This window comes from Haliaeetus albicilla, chromosome 6, assembly GCF_947461875.1.
Source record: "Haliaeetus albicilla chromosome 6, bHalAlb1.1, whole genome shotgun sequence".
NCBI lineage: Eukaryota > Metazoa > Chordata > Aves > Accipitriformes > Accipitridae > Haliaeetus > Haliaeetus albicilla.
The window spans coordinates 47,217,053-47,241,508 of record NC_091488.1 but is presented as its reverse complement, the minus strand read 5'-3'; the positions used below and the strand labels follow the sequence as shown (position 1 = coordinate 47,241,508).

The window sequence follows — 24,456 nt, the reverse complement described above, 5'->3', positions numbered from 1 at the left end:
AATATGCAAGTGATTGCCCAGCACAGCTGCACAGCACAGACTGGGTGCTCCTTAGATGTTAATTCCATAATTGTCAGTGATATTTTCCAGGTGCTGCATTTGGGCGTCTTATTGGGGAAATCATGGCATCGCTTTTTCCCAATGGGATCCTCTTTGATGGTATTGTTTATCAAATCTTACCTGGAGGGTATGCTGTCATTGGTGAGTCTCCATGTCTTTTTTTTTTTTCTTCGCCTGGTCCCATCCCCATGACTTTCCTGGTTGATATGACATGCTGTTTCTATATGACAGTTTTCTTCTCTCCCTATTCCTTTTTCACCCTACCTGGGAAAGGTGCAGCAGCTCTGACAGGAGCAGTGAGCCACACTGTCTCCACTGCTGTGATCTGCTTTGAGCTGACGGGTCAGATCTCTCACATCCTCCCCATGATGGTGGCTGTCATTCTTGCCAACATGGTGGCCCAGAGTCTGCAGCCCAGCCTCTACGATAGCATCATCCAGGTGAAGAAGTTACCCTACCTGCCAGACCTGGGCTGGAATCACATAAGGTATAGTAGTAAAACAGAGGAGGAGGTGGGGAGTGGCAAAGAAATAAGGCAGAAGAGGATGAGACCATGGGAGAATAAAAGGTTATGAAAAGGGGATAGTACTACAAAGAAAATGAAAATGCAGAATAGGCCTGCAGCGAGAAAAAACAAGTGGTGGAGTAGAATTAGGGTTCCTACACAGAAACGGAGAAAAGTCCTTTTTTTCACTGAAACCACAGGTTTGAATAATCTGCTACATTACTGAATTTGCATTAATATTGCCAAATTGCTTCAGTTTAAAAATCTAAAAATCAAGTGTCTCATTTCTATTTTTTTCTGAATTCAGTGCGATTTGGACTTTTTTCCTCCAGAAAATGTTTGAAATATCATTTTATTTGGATATATTGCTTAAAACAAAATTCAGTTATTCATATACATGTCTTCCTCTCTCTGTAAATGTAATATACATGGGTATGTATATATAAAACATCTATACATATATGTATATATGTGTGTATTTTTATGGTGAGGGGTAATGGGGTGGAATCCTCTTTGGTTACTCTCACAGAAGAAGATTTAGCAACTGTATTGAGAACACTTCTTAAAGAAGTGGTCATTTATATGTTTCTTTAAAGAATTTATCTGCTAGACATTTTTAATATGCTAACTCTTCCCCTTATTTTCCATAAATTCACAGCAAATACAATATCTTTGTTGAGGATATTATGGTCCAAGATGTGAAATTCGTCTCCTCCAACTGCAAATACCGAGACTTGCAAACTCTACTCCAAAGCACCACTGTTAAGACTTTGCCTTTGGTGGACTCACCAGGTAAGCAATGTGGAGAAACTAGTCCTTCCTGAAGACTGTCTCAGCCTAAAGAGCCAAAGAAACTAGCTTTCAAATCACACGCTGTGAAGGAGACAGTGTGACCCACTGCATAAAAAATCATCCTAAAAGTCTTCCGCTATGAATGATGTATGACAGAAGGCTGTTTCTGCTGGTCAGACAGGTAAGCTGGAGCGTGAGCAGTGAAGCAGCTCTAGCAGGTAAGGGAGGTGTGGGGAAAGTTTGTGGGCTGAACTGTGATGACAGGGAGGGCTCTTGCATAAGTAAAGAGCCTGCTTCTGATGTGGTGCTGAGGAGTGGCACAACTCAGGGATGGTGAGCTTCCCACAACCCCACAGTGTATTAACAGCAACTACCAGGGCTGTCAATGACTCTTCTATAGCTCTAGATAGTATGAGTCCAAGCACTCTGAAGAGGTTAGAGGGAGGAAGGGGCAGTGCGTGGCAGGGGCCATTCAAAACCTTGAAGCAGCTTAATGGCTTCTCTGCTCTGTGTTATGCAGAGACCATGATCCTTCTGGGGTCTGTAGAGCGATCGGAACTGCAGGCTCTGCTCCAGAGACATATAAGCCCAGAACGGCGACGGCTCCTCAACCGAGAAATGCAGCAGAAGCTGTCTGAGGCACCCTACGATGGGCACAGCAAGGGACCATGGGCAACCCTACCAAAGCTGAAGCATGAATCTTTTGCTTATGTTGATGAGGATGAGGATACAGATGAGAAAGGAGAGGTGAGGGAGAGGAGTGGAGAGACTGCAACACAGAAGCTGCTGAAGAAGCAGTAAGGTGTTTGGAGAGGCTGAGAAAGGAATGACACAGGGTGGACTTTATTTTTTCTCCTTTCCATAACAGCTGCCTCGGCCCCCAAGTCCCACTCCCAGTTATCCAGAGGAGCCCAATGGCCCGACCAGTCCTCTTAAACAAATGCCTGAAACTTTGGAGCCACAGCAACTGCCGGGTATGGTAACTTCTGGCGTGCCTCAGTCACATCCTAGCCAGCTTGTGGAAGCTTTCATGCTAACTGTGTGTACATGCCTGTGTGAGGTGCTGATTTCCCAGAGACTGAGAGGAGCTTTCTCTGCTATTCCTTTATTAAAGGTACTTTGTTAATGCACCTCAACATTGGTGTAACGCACGTGGAAATATCTTCTGTCTGTGATCCCTCAGAGAGCATGGTAAAAGTAAGGCCACTCAGGCTGCTCTCTCTCCTGTCAGTAGTCCCCACTCCATCCTTTGCAATAACATCTCCTTGGATATTTTCTGGAGAGTCTGCATGGAAGGGTCCCATCTCTTGCCTCCTTCACCCCGTGAATGAATTTCCCTGGCAAAAGCAGCGTGAGAACTAAACATCTGTACCTGTTTTTTGAGTAGCTTAGGCTGTTGCTCAGCCATCTCCAAAACTGAACAGCTCCTCCCTTGAACACGCATCTCTTTGATTCAGCTACATTAATATGATGGACAAACACTGATGTATTGTGTTCTTTGTGTGCCACCCCAGCCTATATTAGCTCTGCTTCCAAGGCTGTACTCATAGCTCATTTCTGATTTGTATATCATACGTATCTGATGCAGGATGGTGGGTTTTTTTTTCCTTCATGTGTCTTGAAATATGCAGAGAGTGAGTAAGCACAGAGGTGTAGCCCAATCTTGAGCATGAATACAGGGAATAGGGCTCTGGCTCGTGCTTTTGGGCACCCCGCAGGTTAGCATGTAATATAAGCATATAGCACATACTGGTTCCTTAACACCACTCACGCATGACTAAACCTCTAAGGCATAGGAAAATCCACTTCATGCTTCCAGGGCAGTATAGTGGTGGGACAGCCATCCACCTTCCTTACCAAAGCAGAAAAAGAATCACATCAAAACAAGGACAGTGTGTGAGACATTTTACGTGGAGCTAGTACTGAGTGATCAGGAGTGACAAGAGGAAGTGGAGCAGGGGGGACTTCACGAGGCTTTCCCTGACATAATTTTTAGTTTGGCTCACAGCTGTCATTGTTTCTGACCAACCTTCCTCCACAGCCTTGTTCACTTCACAACAGCACCAAACCCTGTCTCATCCTCTTTGCTAATTCTTGACTGTTCTGCCTGAGAGAATAATTCTGCAGTCTTTTTCATTCCCACCATTACACTACTGGCACAACCCATGGACTTCTCACCCCTTTGTATCTATCACATTCAGGCTGTTGATACTCTTTGAAGGTATTTCCAAATTCTCACCTCCCCTTCCCATAGTCATCCTCCAAACCACATTCTCTTTGTGGACTGCAGAAACCTCTCGTCACAGCAGTCTGTCCCTTGTATCAGATTGTTTGCTGTGTTAGTGGTCTTGCTTCTGGTTGTTTTTCTTCAGGAACACTGACTATGACTATTATCTGCAAGGGCTACTTTGTAATGGTTTGGTTCCTCTTCCTGAGGAAAAGATACTGCATGGGAATATTTATTCTGGCATGTCCCAGACACAATCTTACAAATTGAATGCTAGATTGTGACTGGCTCAGCCCTGTCATATATCATCTACTATGTCCCTCATATTATTTCCCAGCTTGTCTGGGGCAAGGAGATGGGCATGGGGCTTTGTATTTTTGTCTCTCACATATTCTTCTTTCTTAGCCATGTGTTTCTTTTCATCCTTCAGGCAATTTCAGGAGTTTGAGGCAACTGATCCAGCAACTCTTGTGCCATTACAACCGTCCACTTGAAACAGAGAGTGCCGTCCAGGTTAGGGATACAGAGAGCCTAGTCAAACCCTGAAGAGAGGAAGGAATGCAATGGAAATAGAACCTACTACTCAAAGCCATTCAGCATTTGGCCAAAGCGTGGACACGCTTATGGTCCTGAACTCTGACAGCATCAGTGGGGAACTCTCTCCAAGGAGAAAGGGTGTGATTACTGTAAAGGAGTGTGCATCTTCCTAAACAGCCATCTGTGCTCAGGTGTCAAGGCTACCATCATGACTGAGTGTGGGCATCTTTTTCTCAGTGAACAACTTAATGCTATTTTGGCTAACCTGGAATAAAGTGCAGTTCTATTCCATTTGGCAAACAGTTTTGGACAGATAAAAAATGAAAAAATGCTTTTGCCTTGTGCTATGTTAGATGACCTTGGATATCTGGCATAGCTGTGCAGGGTTGGTGGATATCACACAGAGCCATCCACTTTAGGGCAGTGGTTGGACCCCACATGGGATATCAGAGAGCATCTAAAACAGTACTAGATGACCATGTTTAGGTACCTGAATTGCTCCACCAGCGTTCCATAGTCAATCTTCATTGGCAAGGGAAGCACAGCAAGTACAGGGTACATTTTATAATGTATGAGTATAAAGAAAATCTAAACACTCAGTAACATACTATTTGGAACAAAAAGGGGACCACATGCGGTGAGGAGGCTGTGCAATTTTTTCCTTTCTGTACTCCGTGAAACTGTGGGTTCTTTGTCTGTCCTGAACGGTGTTTTCTCCTACAGGAGCCGGTGGAAGTCATTGACACAATGAGGCCAGAAGAGGTAAGACTGTGTGCAGAAAGGGAGTAAGGTTAATTGACTACTTCTTTTGCCCATTTCCTATCACTTGCAATACTTCCTGAACTCGACAACCTCAGTGATTGACACATACAGCCATAGCTAAAGCCATTTTCTTCTTAGAGTTGCACAGGAGGCAAGTCTCCCCCAATAAGAGAAGAGATTGTTCTGCTAGATGTGCTGAGTAAGGCTCTGACTAATCTGATCTAGCTTTGAAGTCAGCCCTGCTCTGAGCAGGTTTTGATCTAGAGACCTCCACACGTGCCCCCTCACCTAAATCTTTCTGTGTGTCTATGTTGTTCCTTCATTTTTTACACAAAGGAACAATTATCTTGCAATGACAAGGGGAAGGTGCACTCAGAAACGAAAGCTAAGATGTTCACTTCCTCTTTAAGCAGGAAGGAGCAAAACCTCACCTCCTCAGAAAGTACCTCAGAGGTACTGGAATTCCTCTGTTTCCACAGGGACTTGACATCTGGCAAGGAAAGGATGGGAAATCTGAGGGGTGTGATATAATGGGCAAGATGAATGATCTACATAGGAAGGGAGAAGCATTAACAGGAGAATGGGACTGGTTTGGGTACAGAAGACAGCAACACTGCTGATTACTGTAAGAGTGATTCCTCTTCTTTCCTGTGTCAGATAGATGCTTGGGAACAGGAGGAGCTGAACAAGAACGTGTGCTTTGACAGCTGCCGCATTGACCCTTCCCCTTTCCAACTAGTGGAGAGAACTTCCCTGCACAAGGTGGGTGCAGATGTCTCTGAGGCATACACTGTTTTTCTCCACCCTATCTGTCATTGCAAGTCTAGTCTATGACTTATTCTCCTTGTCTTCACCTACAACTACTATCACCAGCTACTTCCACATCCAGCTACAGAAGTCAGTTTGCTCCTATTACCTTCTGCGTGTACCTCCAATCTCCTGCAAAATGAAAGCCTACATAAGAAGTCTGAGTGCATTTATTAAAATAGCTTTTGGACATCACATATGATTTTCCAGCCACTACATTAACAGAAGCATTGTATGCCTTGCTGCTGGGGGCATTACACTGAGATTTACACTCTACTTTATCAGTGTGCAGCACTGGAATGAGTAGTCCCGGATTTCTCAGAGCATTTCTGTCAGGATGTAGAGTCTGCCACAGTGCCTGAGAAGAGTTGCCTGAAACCACCCTATACCATAGGCTCTTCATTGAACTGAAGCACAAGGAAAGAGGAAGCTGGATGATACAGCTTCTAGAGTTACCACAGGATGACTGGGGATAAAAGCAACTGTTGTGTATCAGGAGTAAGAGAGGACTGGGCTTTCACTCAATCGAAAGGGAAAGCAGTCTACCGAAGCAAAAGTGCACAGTGCATATTTTTATCAATATTAATTTAACATGAACAGTCGGCATATGCCTTGCACAAAATTAATTAATTACTGTTATCAAAGGGATAGGATCTCAGCCTTGAGCAAAATAAGAACAGGTTAGCATATACTTAAGAAGAGTTTGGTGTTTTCTGAAGGGCTGGCTGAAGTAATCTGAAAACCACTAGCATTTGTCTTTGAGAATACAGGGGTACCAAGAAATTATACCTGAAGACTGCAAATGGGGAAGGATTCATACCTCATAAAAAAGAGCAGATGAGAAACTCTGAAATTACAGACTAGTAAACTTGGATGCACAAAAAATGCAGGAATAAATAATCAAACCATCTGAGGTATGCACAGTTAGAACTAAATGTGAGACTACTGACAATAGCAAGAATATCACAGCTTATCATGATCATATTGTATTTAACCAGTTTGATTTTCTTCTACATTAGGGTAAAATGTCTTGTTCCTGAGAAATGAGATTTTCCCTACTTTACACTTGAACATGACATTCAATATCTCATGTGATGTTAAAAAAAAAAAAAGGCAAACACGAGCTGTGAAAGAATGACTTCATGTAAGGCCACAGGTAAAGTCTAGCTAGAACTCGGTGTAAATAACTTGGATGTTGGAAACAGGCCACAAATGAGCACTGAGAATGCTGAAACTTTTAGAAAGCCTGATCTATGAAGAACAGCAAAATAATGAGGGATGTTTAGGCTGAAGGAAAGAAGACTGATAGCAGTGTGATATCTGTCCTTTTAAGAAGGCTTTGTAAAAGAAAGGGAATACCTTGTTCTCAGTGTTCTCACTGCACTGGATAAGCAGCAACAAGCTTAAGTTTTGACATGAAATATTCTGGAACAGGAAAAAAAGAAATCTTCTAGTGTTAAGGAAAGCGCTGGAATAAATAACCTAAGTAGGTTCTGACTTTGCATATTACATATGATAGTTTAATTTCCAGCACCAAAATGAAACAGGATCTGTCTAAGTCCCTGCATATACAGGGTGTTGCATGTGAATCTCTGTTTGGCAGATGCAGGATGAGAGTGACCTTAAGAATGTGCTCTCCATCATCAACACACTCCCAACTATGGCTGCCCAGCAGAAGGACCAAAGGGTAGTATTTGCTAGCTACAAAAGGGGAAGGGAAGAGGTAGTTTCTCACTGGGATAACTACAGACTTGTGCGCCTTTGTGATTCCCATTTCTAAATCCCAAGTCCCAGCTCTAGCACCAAGTACCATGTTACCAGTTGCCAAAGTCCCTGAAATGGTCTTTTGTGGTTTTGCTCATAGACGCATACATTGTTCTCCTTACTGGGCCTCAGCCATGCCTATGTAACCAGTATGGGGAAGCTAAGGGGAGTACTGGCTTTGGAAGAGGTAAGTACAGATCCTTTCATCTCTTCCTCATCAACTGCAAATGTACTGTGGATCACTGCAATAACTTACAGGTGCTAGTGGATTCAGCTGGGAACGTATATAACTGTGATTGCTACATTATTTCAGAGGAGGCAGTTGTTCACAGGGATGTTAGATGGTTCATCCTTTTCATGAACATAGGGCTCTTAACTGGGTGGCTATTACTGTCTCTGAAAGTGGCGTGGAATTAGTTATTTACCATGGAATGAAAAATTACACCACCACTGTAAAAGATGATCTCCACAGGCCCCAGAGGTAGAGCTGTGACTCTCTCTATTTGTATTCCCCTTACCCTGGAGATAGATGAACTTCTGCTGGGTAGGGCTGGGTCAGCCTCCCTTTCATCCATTTTTTCTGAACTTTTTCTCTTCTCATAGCTCCAGAAGGCAATAGAAGGCTCCACACGCTCCGGAGTTCGCCTCCGCCCACCCCTTGCCAGCTTCCGCGATACCAACCGGACTTCCACCAGCAGTGAGAAGGTCAGTCAGGCCACTCAGATGTGGAGCCGGCAGGACAACTGTATGGTGGCAGCACAGCAAGGAGCGGACTTGGGCACAGAGAGCCCACTGCCCCCCTGCTCGCACTCCCCCCAGTCCTCACACTTCCACGAAGAGGGGGAAGTCCCGTGCTCTACTTATGCCACTGATACTGAGTTGGACGAGATGGAGCTGACAGGGCCAGTGGCTGAAAACATTTCAGACATCCTCAAGGACATAAGCCTACGCTCCACTGACCTGGATGAGGATGAAGATGAGGATGAGGATGTCCCCTTATAGCTGGTGTGAGGGGAGTGGTCCATCACACTCTTTAGTTGAGCCAGTCTTTTTGTGTTTGCTCCTCAAAGAGAAACTTTTGGATGTTCTTTACAATCCCCACAGAGGATTGATTCAGCTGGCAGAAGGGGCATTGGACTGACCCTTTCTTCTGCTGTTTTCTTTCTCTGCAAAGACTGTTAGGCTGTTGGACTATACGGCTGTGTGCAGGAGTCAGATGTGGACTGCAAGGTGGCTAAGGGCAAGCTTATAATGCTTAGGCTTCTACCATGTCTACATAACATGGCAGAAGGGATTGTAACAGGACATGAATACTGCTGGACACAGTCAGGATGCTCTGGGTCAATCTGCCTTGTGGAAAGTGGAGGAGGAGCAGCTCTTCTCATTCTCCATTGGAGTCATCCTTCCAGTCGCACCTGGCCTGCATGCACAACTGTAAACATGGCCAGACCTACAGCCTAGAAGCATATTGCTGCTTCTGACTGCAATCGTGTCCATGCTGCCGCAGCTCCTTTTCACTAGTTCTTATATTGCACCCCCCCCGCAAACATTCCCATGTAGAACATTTTTCCTCTTGCTCAATTTTTACTCTGGGATTTTCCTGGATGGGGGTGCAATTCGGAGCTTCTCCTCTGTCCTTTAGCTGAGCCATGCCCTAAAAACAGATGGAAGGAAAATATCTGGTCTATGTCTCATGTCTTGGATTCAGCCAGGGCTCTAAGAAAAGCACTGGAAGGGAGGAGAGCCTCTTTGTTTTCCCATCATCCCTGGAATTTTTAAATAGAATGGGAAAATCTTAAGAGGGAGCATCCTCAGTGTTGGAGGAAGAGGAGTAAACAGCATGTATGCACCTACATTTCAAACACTTGTGTTTGTCGCTCTGAACCATTGTTCACAATTTTTACAAAGTTATAGTCTTAAAATATAAGAACTAGAAAAAAAAATAAATTATGGAGTGCTAGCAGGCTGCCAAGAAATACAGCAGAGGGAGGCCACATTTTCTACACTTTGAAAACAGGTTTCTCTCTGAAAACTCCTGCGCTCTCTCCTGGTAATTCTACCCTGCCTACTTTCCGCATATTTCTGCATACCTCAGATCTGAGAATCTCACTTTTGTGAGCTCTCACTTTTGCCAGCTTGTCTCCATTGTGACTAACAGCAGAGACCTCAACCTTTGTCTGCAGCATCCCCCTCTATTCCTGTTCTAAATCTGGAGCAGATCTTGATCTGTATCTTGCAAAAAGATGTCTTGTCAGTTCGTGTCATGCATGCAAAACCTTAGCATCCAAAGATAAGACGCTGCTTTCTTTAACCCACTGTCCTTGTGAGGTTTTCTCAGTAAATAGGCAAAATCAAATTCTGTGTATTTTGTAGCTTTCCTCTAACATTCTACATCTCTATCATATATTTGGTGTGTCATAACACTTAGATGCAGTCCCAAGCAGCCTATTGGATGTGTTGCCCCTTATCAGCAACAGAGAAGAAATCCAAGCTCTGAGAACATGTTCTTGGGGGTATTCTCCTGGATGTTGGACCACATCCCCTTTCCTGATTAGTAAAGCATTATCTAACTTAGAGTGACCAGTTTCACCTTTAATGGGTGGTTCTTCATAAGCTGTCTCAGGAGCAAGTGAAAAATATCATTACCTCTAACCCAGTCTCCTAGGAAAATTCCTTCCTGGCTTTAATTCCAAGGATTGACCTTGCACCAATTCCTCTCTGGTGATGCTCATGGGTGGGAGAGTCTGTGACAAGCTTGAAGTAGAGGGAAATCTGCCCAGCTAGTCTTTTGAAGAGGGAGAGATTCATTTTTGCTGTCTGCAATTCAGAGCCCACCAGCTCTGCATTGTCTTTGAGACGTGATCCCTGTCTATAAGCTAACTGGGGACAGCCTTTCCCTGCCCAAGTGATCTTCAGTGCTCTGAGGGTCACCCTGTCCTTGTGAGAAGACAGTGGTGATCTGAGGGCAAGTCTCCTGCGCACACCAGCTGCCTGCCTCCACCAGAGGGTTGTGGCACATTTCTGGCTGCCAGGCATTAGCACACAGTGTCCCTGCTACCTTTGTGTCACCTTCCCCTGCCTGCAGAGAAGAGGCGAAACAACTGCTATTTTTTTCTCAGGGAACAGCAATAGTCCTTTAAATAAGCAGCGGAGAAAGGACATTCCTTTTAAGAACCCAGAAATGCACGGTGAGTGGCAACACTCTGAGACCAAATCTGATCTGAGGGTCCACACACCTCAGGAAGGACAAGTTTCTCCAAGTCAGCCCCAGCCTTATTACCAGCAAGTACAGACTTAACATTTTGCAGCTTAGCCAAATGCTTGCACCAAGACAGATGAGACAAGGAGAAACTTTGAGGCTGGAGTCAATACATCTCCCCCTCCTCTCTCCTGAATACAGATATATGTTCTGCTCCAGTCCCACACTTCTCCTACGGTGTGTTACAGAAGAACTGGGATCTGACTGGCTGAGAAAGCAGATGGAGTCTAAATCAAAGCCAGAGAGTGTGTGAGTCATGACAGACAGATTGTGAGCTGGGGGAGATGAATCTGGAACAAAAAAATGATACACATGGAGAGGCTTGGGGAGCTCAGACTAAGACACAAGCTAACCTGTAAAGTTTCTTGAGGTTTGCCACTTGAGAGTACAAAAGCACACACATGTGTGCCCATATGTGCACACACACCTCTCTCTCCATTCCTATTGCCTTTAGCTGTCCCAGAGGTAGCATGAGGAGCTGGTCTGCTCTCTGTGGGGAAGCTGAAAAGTGGGTGTTACTGCTATTCTTTGGAGGCATTACTCAAGATCTGTTCCAGGTATGCCCCCATCCTTGGAGGAGAAGCAGCATTCATCTGCACCATTTTCTCACCTGGGAAAAAGTATGCATACATGAATGTGTGTAGGGAGCCAGGAGGGGACAAAAACATACTGCAGAGATGGTTTGTGATGGCTGAAGAAGTTTCCACTTCCATTCTACCAATAAAATCTTCACTGAGCTGATGCCAAGTACTTTAATAGGTGTAAAATGTGCAGTAAACTGACACTGGACCTTTGTCAAGGGAACTTTAAGCTTGCACCCTCTCAGGCAATCCCAGTATGCCCCCTCAAAGTTTAAACTTGAAACCTTTGCCAGGCAAAGTCATGCTGATCTGTCACTCTAAAACCTGCATCTCTCATCCTATCCAAGCAGCACAGACTTGGCTACCTACACACAAAAATCATTTTTTTCCCCAACCCAAAATATCCCCCTGAATCTGTACCATCAGCAGTGAGACCCTCCCACTCAGCTAGAAAGTCAAATCTCAGATCTGCCCCCAAAAATCCAAGCACAAACCTTGAAAAACAAGAAGCTCTGAGGCTGTTTTGAACCACAGAAGCTTGCTTTTCTCCTAAATAGCATGTGCAGTTGCTTAGAATCATTGTTTTGGGCAGAGATTCATGTTACGCCAAGCTTGCCACTACCACTCAAAGCACTAAAATAGAGCTGGTCTTGTTCAGCATTTTCAATTCCAAGCACCTGCTGAACTGCATTTGGTACTCCACATATAATAGTCTGAGAAGAACATGATAGGGAAACATCTCCATCAGAGCAGAAAACTTTGGGAAAACACCACCACCACCACCAAAAGCCCTAAAAAAAATTATTTGACTTTGTATCTTCAAGATAAATGTAGTTCTAATCTCAACTAATTGCTGGTTTACTGATACTCAGTTAATGAAGGCAAGAAGTTTATCTATTAAATTTAATCTAGCAAGAAGTTGAACTCTTCCTTTTACATGGCATTTAAATGTGAAAGCAGAATCTTGTTTTTAAACTCATCAATATAAAGAATTGAAAAAATGTGGAAGACTTAAGGTTGACAAGAAAACAGATAGGACTTTGGGTAGTTATGACAAGACTAAGAGACTTGGTCATGGTTCAGATGAGGAGGGAAACACATGGAGATGGACTACTGGACAAAAAGAAAAATTTGCCTCAACAATGTAACTTTTTTTGGTTGGCAAATTATTTCAGACTAAAAACAATCTAGTTTGCTAAACCTATGGACAAAACCAGTTACTACAAGCAGAAATAAAGGCAGGCAGAATCAAGAGTTCATAAAAAATAACTCCCCCCGCCCCCCCCCCCCCCCCCAGTTATGCAAACACAGTATAGAAGTGTGTGGTTTGTGGCCAAAGAGTACAAGACAGGGCAATAACCAGCTGAGCAAGTAAAGATCCCTCTTTGCCAAATTAGTCCAACCCCAGGAAGGGTATAATTAAAAACACACTATTAAAAACACTGTCATAGCAAGCACTAAGTTGTTCATGGCCACATAAGCAAGGATCTGGGCACAGCTCTCACAACAATTTAATCAACACTGCAGACCAATAATTAATATTTCCGCACAAAAGCCATGCCTAAGCACTAGTATTCTCAAATAGAGAAAAACATTTTTTATCTTAAGCCATGTGATGCAAATTTTTTAAGGCTTTATTTGTGGTAGGCAAGCTTAAACTGGTCCTGACCATAAACCACAGGCTCTTGTTGTGTGCCCCCCCCATACTGGACAGACAACCCCTGTGCACATGTACGCACACACACACACAAACATCACCTTTTTCAAGTCACGGGTGTGCTGTAGTAAATAGCTCTGCAATTGGGTTGCCTGTACTTTGAGCCACGTCTCCCCCTCCCTCAGCTTGCTGGAGGTCAGTAAGTCCTGATGCAGTCTCACAGTACTAAAGATGCTACTGTGGACACTGCTGGGACTAGTGTGCTACCTAAATAATGCCAGTCTCAACCAAACCTATTACTAGTTCAAGCATTGGCCTTTCAAATGAGCATTTGTTCACATCCCAGCAGTTTTGGTGTGCTGCTTGTGCAAGCATCTTGTGCTCTGTAGTAAAGCTAGTTACTGAAACGTATCTAACCAACTTGAAGGATTGCACCTGATACGGAGGTCAAAGTATGTTGAGGAAAAGTCCAGTAGCAAATTTAGAAAGGAAACAGAATGTAGAGAAATGTAAATGGGAATTGCCTGCTTTAGATGAACAACAATCTAAAAGCTGCTAATGTCTGGCTATTTACTGAATAGCTACTTACTTTGCAGAACAGAAGGTAAAAATACAAGACCTACTAAGATATGTTCAGAATTAAAGTGACACAAACTCAAGTTAGAAGCTTCTCAGTTTTTCCACACAGAAACAAGTGCAAAAGACAGTAATGGAAGGTTTATGAGGCACATGTGCCAAAAAAAATTAATCTGCTCCCCCCCCCCCTCAAACTTCTATAGTGCACTTAAGCAAATGGGCTGTGAAAAGAAATGGGAGCTGTGAGATGGTTGGATTATGACCAAATATGTCACAGAATCTTATGCTTAAATCAAATTTGCAGTTTCTCTGGCACAGAAGATACGAACTGTCTGAGGGACTGTATAGAAAATACCCTTGCAGCTGGCAAAGTGTGAAGCCAGTGAGGTGTGCAGCAAGAATGGTCTTATACCCTTTTTATTTACTGTTTGCATTAATGACTTGGAAGTAACATATGAGAGCTTGTAAGACAGTAACATGAGAGAAACATATGGTAGATTTGCCATCTAGTCTAAACAGAGAAATAAACAGAAAGTGGAGATCAGAGACTGGGGCAGATACCACAGAATGAGGTTCACGTTGGGGATAAGCAGCTAAATCCAGAGGAGACATACTTAACTGAGGGATAAATTTAGACTGGTATAATGGTAAAAGAGTTTTGTTAGGTGAAGCACTCAGCAGCTGGACACCATCTTTGCAGTATAATGTCAAATTAAGAAAAAAAAACCTTCCTATGCAGAAGTATGACTTCCAGGCCCAGGGACTCAAGTCTTAAATATACGTGGCATAACTGATTTCATTTGACACACTACATTTCAAAAAAATAGAGGCCATTTGGAAAAAATTAACCAGGAGCAAGTACTAGGGGACTGACTTAGAGAATTGACAAAAACACACCCCAAAAACCTAAAGGAGTTAAGTATGTGTGTCACATTGTAAGTCACAATTAATTATATGAACATAATGATGCAGACATACATACCGGGGGTGGGTGGCAATCTATTCAGTAGCAAAGGCAGGTAAACTGGAAGGAAGCAAATTACCTTCAGATAGAATGCAGAAAGCAAAGCTCAGCTAAATAGCCCTGATTGATTGCCCTTAAGCAGGGCAAGTGACACTGCTTAGCCCCTGTAAGAACCACTGGAAAAGTGCAAGTTTCTTCAAAAGAAAACAGGTATCTTTCATGGCTAGAACTTAAAATTCTCATATGGTAAACAAAGCACTACAGGATCTGGCCTAATGTCCTAAATCAGAAGCAGATGATACAACAATGTTGGAAGTGCAGAGATGCTGCTTTTCCTCTGGGTCAATCAATTCCCCAACCTGCTCTGAGGCCAGCAGGCTGAGAAGCACCTATTTTAAAACTGGAATGTGAACCCAGAGTCTTGCTACCCAGTGTCAGTGCCTTTTACAACCCCAGCATCAAACTCCTCTTTGTGTCCTGTCCTAACCTGCTGTTGTGAAACTTCTGTCCAACTCTGTACCAGATATGTCTGCATGTCACCAGTATTGGGACAAAACTTATATGTATCATCTGGAAAATGCTGTTTCCCAGTGTAACAGGGAAACTGACTCTATGCTAAACTAGAGGATCCCGTCGATGTGATGCTGTCCATCATCAGGTCTGCCACAATGGCCTGGGATTTGTGTCATGGTAGCCACAGGCACACGTGAGATTTTAGCCCTGTATAGTCGAACATGTGATGTTCTTATCTTCTTAATGAGAAATAGTGTATCATATATTTCCTACTCTGGGATGCTTCTCCAAGCCACCATGATCCTTTTCAACGTCCTCCATCAGACTATCTCATTGAGACCCACCCCCTCTTCCTAGGATCCTCCTTCCTCAGACGCAACTCCCCTGGAACCAGTCCCACAGAAATAAAACACTTCCACCAGCCAGGACGGCAAGACCACATTCTGTTTAATAACAACTCCATAAAGGACTGTACATGCTATTTTGAGCTACCTCCCCTCCTTTACTGTGGTTGCTGCCACATACAGGCATGGAGGTGTATAGTGCCATATAGTTTCCTAAGTCTATATGTAGTGTGTGTACATGTATGTATGTGGTTGTACATGTATGTATTTATATATATCTTTGTAGAAGTGTTATCTCATAAGTCACATTATCAAAACATGCGAAGTATATCCAACAAAAATTTTCAGGCAAACATGTTTTGGAGCTGGAAGACCAAAGGCAAATCAGACTTATTAAGGGCTAGTGTGGGACAAGGTAAGGATGAAAGCTTTCAGTAGTGGGTCCCTTTCCCTTTTTGTTTTACTTCCATTCAGTACTTTCCCCCCAAACATCAATGCACCTCTGTAAACACTAGCTTGAAAGAACACATATAATCACCATGCAGCCTCCCCCCTAATGAAAATGTGTACAGGCTTGGGGGAAGCTCTTTAAAATTGCTTTGCAGCAACCTCCGTTGTCCCATACGCTTATGCTAAAGCAGTTTCAGATACTGAGAATACAACATTTGAAGACCCAAGCCTTTAGTTACTTTTAAACATGCTTCAGGAATCCATTCCGCATGCCACCCCTGAGACTCCCATCCACCACCCTTGTACCTCCCAAATCCTCAGTCTGTACCCTCCCATCTCTGAAAAGAGCTGGAACAAGAGAAATCCTGTTCCCTGTAAAATTACTTTTGAGTCCCAATTTTATAGTGTAGGGATTCCTAGAGACCTCCAATCATGCACAACATCCACAAATCAGAGAAGAAAAATTGAAGCCAAACAAGAATATATACCTGCAAAAGAGCTTTTGGCTTGCTACATTGCTCACACATGCAGTATCTGAAAAGAAGGGAAGCCCACCTGTACTTGCCTCATGGGAACTTGGCAGAGCTCTGGAAGTGGGTTCTTAACCTTTTGACCTCCAACTCATGACTGGATTTCATGCCCAATGAAAATGAATCCAGAAGGCCCGTGAATCTAGACTAGATGCCTTTATCTTATTAGAACTAAATCTTGGTGCATGATCTTGTCTCCATAATGGAGAAAAGCCTTTTTAGATGTTTTTGTCTTGCTAGCATGGACATTTGATCCCTTATGGGAAAGGAAAAACAAGACTAGGTTTCAGAGGGCATTTAAAACGTCCCCAGTCAAAGGAGATGAGGAAGATCCTCAGTAGCATTCTTTCCACAGAACACTGCAACCCCTCTCTTCCCAGAAGACAGCAGCTACTGCTCATCAGTACTTAAGTCCTGCCCATGGCAAGGGGGGGTTGGAACTAGATGATCTTTAAGGTCCCTTCCAACCCAAACCATTCTATGATTCTGTAATACCTGCACTGAGAACATCCTTGAACAAGTCTTTACAGTTTTGGTAAACATACTCTTTCTCAGAGAGTCACAGCCTGACTAAATTTTTCCTCTTCCAACAATGTGTATCTGCACTGGAAAAATATATCACATTTATTTTCTTTTGCGCAGACCAACACTGACAATCGTAGAGCTTCTCTTGATTTCCAAGGAAAAGATAACACTTTGTTCTGCCTATGCTGGGGAAAAAAGTCAGTGCAAGGATGTAAATTGACCCTAATGTTCTAATGTCTTCCATGTCCATTTGTTAACATAATAATCATTTGTCTTCATCCCTACCCCAGTCAATTAATGAACCTGGCTGTGCTGCTGAGAGAGCATAGTGTCCCCAACAGTCTTGCCCAGGCTCCATGACATGTTCTGAGCCAGAGAGACATTGATCTGGCACAGAGGTCCAGCTGTTCTCTTCTGCCCCTGTGCAGGTTCACTACTACTCGGCCTGGGAAAAGCCTATGGTACAAAAGAGGCACCTGACATTGACTTTACAGATTGCATTCATATTCGAGACTGTGCTTTACTGACTATAGGCTGTCCTACACATACATTTAGTTCTAATAGGCACTACTTTACTCACATTTTCCCTGTTTATTCTTCCCTTCCCTGAGCCATGGCATAGAAAACTTTCCCTGTCAGATTGCTACAGGGGAGGAGAACCAAAGAATCTTTCCTTTCTTTTCCTTTTTCTTTTGGAAAAAGCCAAAGAGTTAGTATAAGGGAAATGCCAGATTGTTTAGAGTTGTCTGAACAAGGAACATGGGAAATTCCATCTGGGAGAAATTAGAAGGAAGAGCTTAAACTATGCCAACATTGCTCTGCTCTCTACAATATTTAGAGGTGGATTTATTTTAGTTTGTTTCTCCTTCTAGGCAATTACCAATACGACAGTTAAGGCAAACTGAGCTAAATTTAGGTATTTTGGGTTTCCAGTGAGAACAGAACTCACATTAACTTCATTTGGACAATGACTAAGTTCTTACTTGTTGTATTTCCTATATGACTCCCCTGAAGAATTAAGCATATTGTAAACTGTTTTTCAAAGATGAGGAAAAAAGAAGCCAGTAGGTGCCCAAATTCAGGGAGGTCTCTTTCCTGTCACTCTGACTTACAGAAAGAAGTGTGGCTTGGACTAAGGAGTACCATAAGCTGCACCAATCCTGGAGCTACAGCTTGTGTAGCAATTCTACACCTGAGCCCATTCTGCCTGGAGTCTGCCATGAAGCTTCCTACCTGTGTTGTGCAAACATAAGATGTCAAACTTTTCTTGATCTTTTCCCAAGCCTCTCTCTCAATGTCTTTCCCTCTCCGGCTAGATTTCTCCTTGCTATTGCACAGAGCACCCATAGTTGTCCACAAGCCCGTACTATTGCACACTACCTTGACTCACAACCATACCTCATACCTCTGTCAAATGAAGAGAACAGTTTCCTTTTCTCCAGGTCTCTTCTCTGGGCCTACAACTAAGATTTTTTAGTTGTTGCTGTACACAGTACATCACGCAGACTCTGCCTAGGAGTGAAGTGCCATTCTGGATCTACACTAGATTGGAACTGGCTAAAAGATAGGGATAAACCTCACCTCCAACAGCTGTGCTTCACTCCTGCACAAGGCTCTGCCTCTTGCAATTACAGAAGACTTATCAGTATCTTTAGCTGCCATGGAGTCTAATCACTGAGTGCATACGAGATTCGTGAATGTTAATTTTATTAATTCCATGCGCATATCAAGTTACTCATCTCCTCCTGCCCGATTGCAAGGGTTTATCTCAAAGGAGCCTGTGGAAGAGGAGGGAAGAGTAAGGGAAATAACAGGGCATTAAATAACAACAAAGACCAAATCAGATAAGAGCATACTAGAAATTCTAGGGAAAACACTAGGGAAGGAAGGGGGGAAAATGTCCTCACTGGTACCTCAGCTGGCTTTATTCTTCTCAGACAGATATTTCACAATCAGCTTAAGCCAATTTAAGTTGCATATGCAACCAAAGAAACAGTCTTCAACGTGACCATCCACCCATTTCACCAGCCCTCAGTGATGCTTACCTCACCAAGTGAAACAATACAAGGAGCTGATCCCACTGAAACCCTTATTTTGATAGGGGACAGTGTTAGTTTTCAATGGGGCCAGTTCCTGGGCAGCCAAATGACTGTTAGCACTGGTGCTTCTTAGGCAGTAGAAGTAAATAGCTGGTGGTGATGAAGGGAGGAGGCATGACAGCTCCTTTTAGCAGCTCAGACTCATCATGAGGATGCCATTTCAAAGTGCACTTTCCCAGTTTCCCTAACCTGATATAAAGGCCAGCTGCTGAGAATAGTGCTCTCTCTCCCCCTCTGCTCACAGCTGTTCCTGCTTCACTTTTGTAGTAGGATAAAAGTGCAGTGGCTTGCTACAGGGTCAGCTGTGCATCAGCATCTGCACGAGGCTTGTGGGAGGTGAGCGCTGTCAGGGCAGAGGGCTGCCTCCTCCACGGCAGCTCACCATTCGATCAGCTTAGAGGTATGGTTAAACTTACAGGTATAGTTCTCTGCTGCAAGCCTATCATGAAGGTGAAGTTAAAGTTTTTAAGGGGGGGAAAGCAAGTGGGTGACTTGTCAGCAGCTTTCCAGAATAAGATGATTCAGAGGCACAGTAACTGAAAGAAGCAGACTGACTTCTCCATCCCAGAGCCTGAAGTAATGGAGTTGAAGAGAACTCACAAGGCTCGTAAAGAAAGCTTAAGACTTATAAAAAAAAACCCTTATGAAATAGTGTAACTGATCAGATATGAGCAATCATGGGAAAAGGAACAAGAGAGAATTTTCTTGCAGTGGGATCTGAGATCTTTTTCAATTAGGGACACTTGTGTTTAAGCTTTCCTTCGTGTTCAGCACAATAATTTCAATGAATTCCTGCTGAAGACAAAGGCTTGGGGGGAAAGATGGGAATCTTCTACTTCTGCTGCTTCAAGAAAATCCCAAATTTTTATGTAGTGCAGCTCTGCTTTACAAAGGGTTTGTGTTAATGAACAGTAGGGCTCAGTTTCTTAGTAACTGTAGATCAGGGATACTGAGCTTACCTTTCCTTCTTATTTTCAGCCTCACAGATTCAATTTGGGCTCTGAGTATTTGGCTGGACTCTCTCCAACTCATCCCTCCTCACCAGGATAAAGGAACTGCAGGCCAAATTTTGCTCACGGAGCACCTGTGCCTTCCATATGCTTGAATAGGTGTAGCTACATAATAACAGCTTTTCTGGGAAATGTACGGTAGGTTCCAGGTCCCTCTCTCTGATATTGGATACACACAAGCAGCAGGCCTGTTACATAAGAAAAGGCCAGGTTATACAAACCATTTTCCATTTTCAAAGAGATTCAAACTGCCTTTCCAGTTCAGGTCAGGATGCTCACTCAGGTAGCAAGTGTGGATGGGCAGACCTGCTCTCTCCAGTCAAGCTCCTAGCAAACGTAGATACATTTCTCTTTTGGACTGTGGAGAGGTCATGGAAAACAGCCTTTTTCTTTTTCTTTTTTTTTCTTTTTTTTTTTTTTGTTTCCCCCCAGAAAAAGGCTGAAATTTTATTATTCACAGAAAGTTGAGACCTTTATGAAAAAAATTTATAGAATTTAGCAAGCTTGAAAGTTTTTCTAGAGAGTAGTGTTCAAACCAGTCTGAATCCACAGAGGATGAGGGTCTATCTACAGGTTTCTAGAGATCAGGTTATGGAATTATACAGCAGGGTATAATTCTCTATGCCATTCCACAGAGGTTAGAAAACTCTACAGATAGGTTTTCTCTTCCTATTGAACTCCATAGATTTTTCTATAAGGTCAATTTTTTTCACACTTTTTCCCATGTAGATAATTTTCTGTCACTGCCTTGCATGGAGATAATGTACATCTTTTAGAAATCAGTCAGACAGCTTAGTAAACATACTACATGTCCACATTAAAAGAAAAAACCCTGGACAAGTTGACCTGCTTGTCCCAATCCTGTAAACAACACAGAAGGATCATTAGAAGCTACTCTGAAAGTTACCGTAAACATCCAGATTGGTCCTGGAGAGGCACGTGGGAACAAAATGGTTTGGAGAAAAAAGCAACAAGCTACCCAAGCCTTCTCCCACAAAGGAACATACCCAACCATTTTTGTTTCCCTGAAGGCTTTTTAAAAAAGCAATAAGAAAAGGTTAACACTTACTCATTTGTCATCTGCTGAGGTGCCCTTGGTACTTGCCCAGTCTCCCTGTTCTGGCTAGTGTGATTTCCTAGGCCCTGCTCCATGGCTAGACCCAAAGCAGTTCGGGACAATGAGCTAGCACTGGCCATGCAAGAACTGTAGGAGATCATCTTTATCAAGCCCTCCTGCCCAGGGGAGGTTAGCACCTGAATGTGTAAACATCTTTAAAGAGATATTGAAAGGTCATCATTCAGGAGAAGAGCTACCTCCTTAGAGAGATGTAAGCAAGCCCAAGCAAATGGGTAAAAAAATGTGGTCACAAAAACTTTTATCTCTTACCTACACCAAATTACCAGTCTTACTTAAATATCCCAAAGGTCTTTCCTTTATAGGTGTAATGGAGAGAGAAGACAGATCCGCTTGAAGTGGACTTGGCTGGAAAGACTTGGGTGTTCATAGAGGAGACCCTCTTCATGCAGCTGCCTGTGTAAGTGGGAGAAAGCTGAGTGGGGTCAAGTTCTACCTGAGAGTCCCATTCGTACTTTTCATAATTCTTGGACATCATCTGCTTTGCTTGCCAGGAGCTGTCTGAACTCTGACACTTGATGATATTACTTCAGTCACATTTTATTCTCCTCAGCCGTTCTTCCCTGCAAACATGCGGGGACTAAACCTGAATCAGGAAAGGAACATGTATCACTCTCCTGTCATCCAAAAAATACACCAAGCCTGAAGAGGAGGCGAAGAAGAGACAAATGTAGACGGAGTAGATATGAGTCAGAGTAAGTGAGAAAGAGTTGCCCCTGGAACAGTATGGCAGTGTCCAGGCAAATTTCTTTCTCTAGCTCATCAGATCTAGCATCTGATCTAAACCCATGCTTTGCTGATGCTTCCTTGCAAGAGGTGTTGCAATTAAAACTCAGCACTTGAGTCATCTCTGCTGGTTCTGTTCAGTCCTCCAGCAAAATTGATAGCCTTGTGCAATTTTTTCTTTTGCTTTTGCCCCTGTTTATTTTCTGGTGAGAGTGCAAAAGGACACAGTTTTTTCAATTTCCTTTCAAAGGCCCTCCCCCTCCCAAAAGGAGGTCTGTAAAAACATGGCGAGGAATTGCAAGAGACCGAATTCCCCCTAGTCAATGAACCATATTTTTTTTAACAAAAAAAATATAGAACCCATACAAATAGGGAAAACTCCTGAAATTAGCTTTCTCCACTCCTAGAAAAGAGATGGGAGGGAAAAACAGACAGACCAAGTACCGAGCATTATTTACATTGCTTGGGGGTAGGAAAACAAAAGAAGAAAATATAGGCAGGAGGAAGAAATAAACAGGAGGAGAAAACTCCCTCTCACCCCTCTTCCTCCAGCTACATTTGGCACTGCAGAAGGAGTGGCAGAAATGGGAAAGGTGCAGTATTTCTGTTAAGTGATGACTGGAGTACAGGCCTTTCACACTATTAACTGCTTTGTTAGGAACACTTACCCAGCAATATAAAAACGTTAAAAAAAGCAAAAACGGAAAACTCCAATGTAAACTGGATATCTGTCATCTCATAGCTGTACACACTGTTCCTGGTTCTGCTGCCTACTCTCTGGGTCTCCCCATACTGCTGGCAAGGGAAAAAACAGAAGGATACAGCAGCAGCACCAAGATGGACATGCTCTCAAGCCCCCTGCAAGAGTCAGCTTTTTATGACTGTCTCTGTAGCTGAAAATGTCCTTTCCACTGGCATCCAGTGCCCGATGCCAAAAGGACACATCGCTCCTGCCAGCTCCTGGGAAGGTAGAAATGTCAGAGAGAAACAAATAAATGAAAGATTTAGAAAGAGACCAAAGCATGAATATCTGAGAGCGGGGTTAGATTTGTATCTGCATCCATTCTTCCATGCCACAGCAGAGCCATGCCCACAGAGCCACACCATCTGTATTGCAGCACAGCCCGTCCCCACGGAGTGCAGCTTGTATCCATCGAGCCTACAATTTCATATCAAGGTGCTACTGAGGATCTGGTTACACAGCAAATCTTTCATCTCAGTACAGACTGTATCAAATACAGCCTTATCCTCTGTATCAGCCATGATCACAATACAAGTGCAATCTATATTTGTAAAGCCATATCTTCATTTTAAACCAGTTTATATTCATATATTCTATCAAAGGGGACCATGTCCACAGAGCAACATCCATTCTGCCAAGATGGATTCTAGCCACATAGCCGCTCCCTATACCAAGCCTGTCTCATCAGCCACATCCCCAGTACCAGAAGAGTTTGTATCCACAGCCAAGACTTTGTATTAAAGAGATTTAGAAATGATTTACCAATCCAGATCTCTCCAAGCACCTCACATGTGTTGCCCTGAGCAACGAAAATCAAAAATATGTGTCCATGGTGGAGGGAAAGAAGAGGTCTTCATGTGTCAATCACTTTGAGATTTTCCTCTTGTTTAAAAAAATAATTAAATGTCAGGAATGGAAGGTGTGTCTGCTCAGAAGGATGGGGAGCTAGCTGGAGAGAAGAATCCCTGTAATTTCATTCCTTGCCACCCCTCTCTTTGTTCAGCAGTGACGAGAACTTCATAGAAAGCATCAGTTGTTTGTTTCTCCCTCTTCCTCATCAAAGGACTGCACCCCAGAGGAGGTGACGTCTGAGACTTTGCGGCTCAGTGCAGCGTGTTCCATCTCCTCTCGAGGAGACAGTGATTCCAGGTCCCGGCACACTGCATCATCCTCCTCTGGAGAGGGCTTCTTGTTTAGGAGAGGAGCCTTCTCCAGCCGCGGGTTCCCTTCATCCTCAATGTGGTCCTCCATGTACGTGCTGGACTCAGCCCCACTCCCACCCTGAGCAGTCTGCAGGGGCCACACGTGGACCAGCCCCGTGCTCTGGATGAAGTTCTGTTCCTGCCGCTGTTGCTGCAGCTGTTGCTGCTGCAGAAGGCTGCTCTGAATCAAAATGCTTTCCTGAAGGTTTGTCTGGGACTCATCAAAATTCTGGCCTAGGTAGGAGCCGGTTGCTGGGGAAGCGATGAGGGACTGGTCACTCGTCTCCCAGGCATCAGATGAACCTAAGCAATACATGCCCTGCGAGACGTAGGAATGAGGCCAGCTATCATACTGCGTCTGGGCCATATGCTCTGCAAGTAAAGGAGGGAAACAACACACAGTTAGACACCCTCTCCAGGCCAAGCTGGCTCATTCAGATTGCTTGTGTGCCTGTGCATGGCACTGTACTGCACAGGGTAGGTAAATCCTTTAGTGGGGAGGAGGGTGAAGAGAAAAGGCAGTTCTAGGCAGTAGGCAAATGAGCTTGATTATACCCACAACTGACTGCAAGAGCTGGTAGCTTTCCACAGTTGTGTCCAAAAAAGGCAAAGGAACTGGGCTTTGGAGCCTCCTTGTTAAGATTAGATTCCTTGGACAGCTCCACAAATAGGTGATGCCTCTGCTAGAT

The 24,456-nt window shown here is 43.6% G+C and overlaps 2 protein-coding genes across 15 annotated transcripts in view; one reads left to right on the top strand and one right to left on the bottom strand.

Moving 5' to 3' along the window:
• Positions 1–11,454, top strand: part of CLCN1 (chloride voltage-gated channel 1) — a 66,013-nt gene extending 54,559 nt beyond the window's left edge. For 3 of the 6 annotated variants that reach the window (XM_069786046.1, XM_069786048.1, XM_069786044.1), the window contains exons 14-22: positions 91–547; positions 1,224–1,357; positions 1,878–2,104; positions 2,226–2,331; positions 4,015–4,097; positions 4,845–4,883; positions 5,541–5,645; positions 7,555–7,641; positions 8,058–11,454. In XM_069786046.1, the coding sequence (XP_069642147.1) occupies positions 91–547; positions 1,224–1,357; positions 1,878–2,104; positions 2,226–2,331; positions 4,015–4,097; positions 4,845–4,883; positions 5,541–5,645; positions 7,555–7,641; positions 8,058–8,456 (1,637 nt within the window). In that variant the 3' untranslated portion in view covers positions 8,457–11,454. Of the gene's footprint in view, positions 1–90; positions 548–1,223; positions 1,358–1,877; positions 2,105–2,225; positions 2,332–4,014; positions 4,098–4,844; positions 4,884–5,540; positions 5,646–7,554; positions 7,642–8,057 lie in introns of those variants that run through there. The other 3 variants (XM_069786047.1, XM_069786045.1, XR_011325183.1) reach the window with 3 other exon arrangements.
• A 3,976-nt stretch (positions 11,455–15,430) lies between these two features.
• Positions 15,431–24,456, bottom strand: part of FAM131B (family with sequence similarity 131 member B) — a 32,719-nt gene continuing 23,693 nt past the window's right edge. For 2 of the 9 annotated variants that reach the window (XM_069786049.1, XM_069786051.1), the window contains one exon: positions 15,431–24,139. In XM_069786049.1, coding sequence (XP_069642150.1) covers positions 23,595–24,139 — 545 coding nt within the window. In that variant the 3' untranslated portion in view covers positions 15,431–23,594. The remainder of the gene's footprint in view (positions 24,140–24,456) is intronic. The other 7 variants (XR_011325186.1, XR_011325184.1, XR_011325187.1 and 4 more) reach the window with 7 other exon arrangements.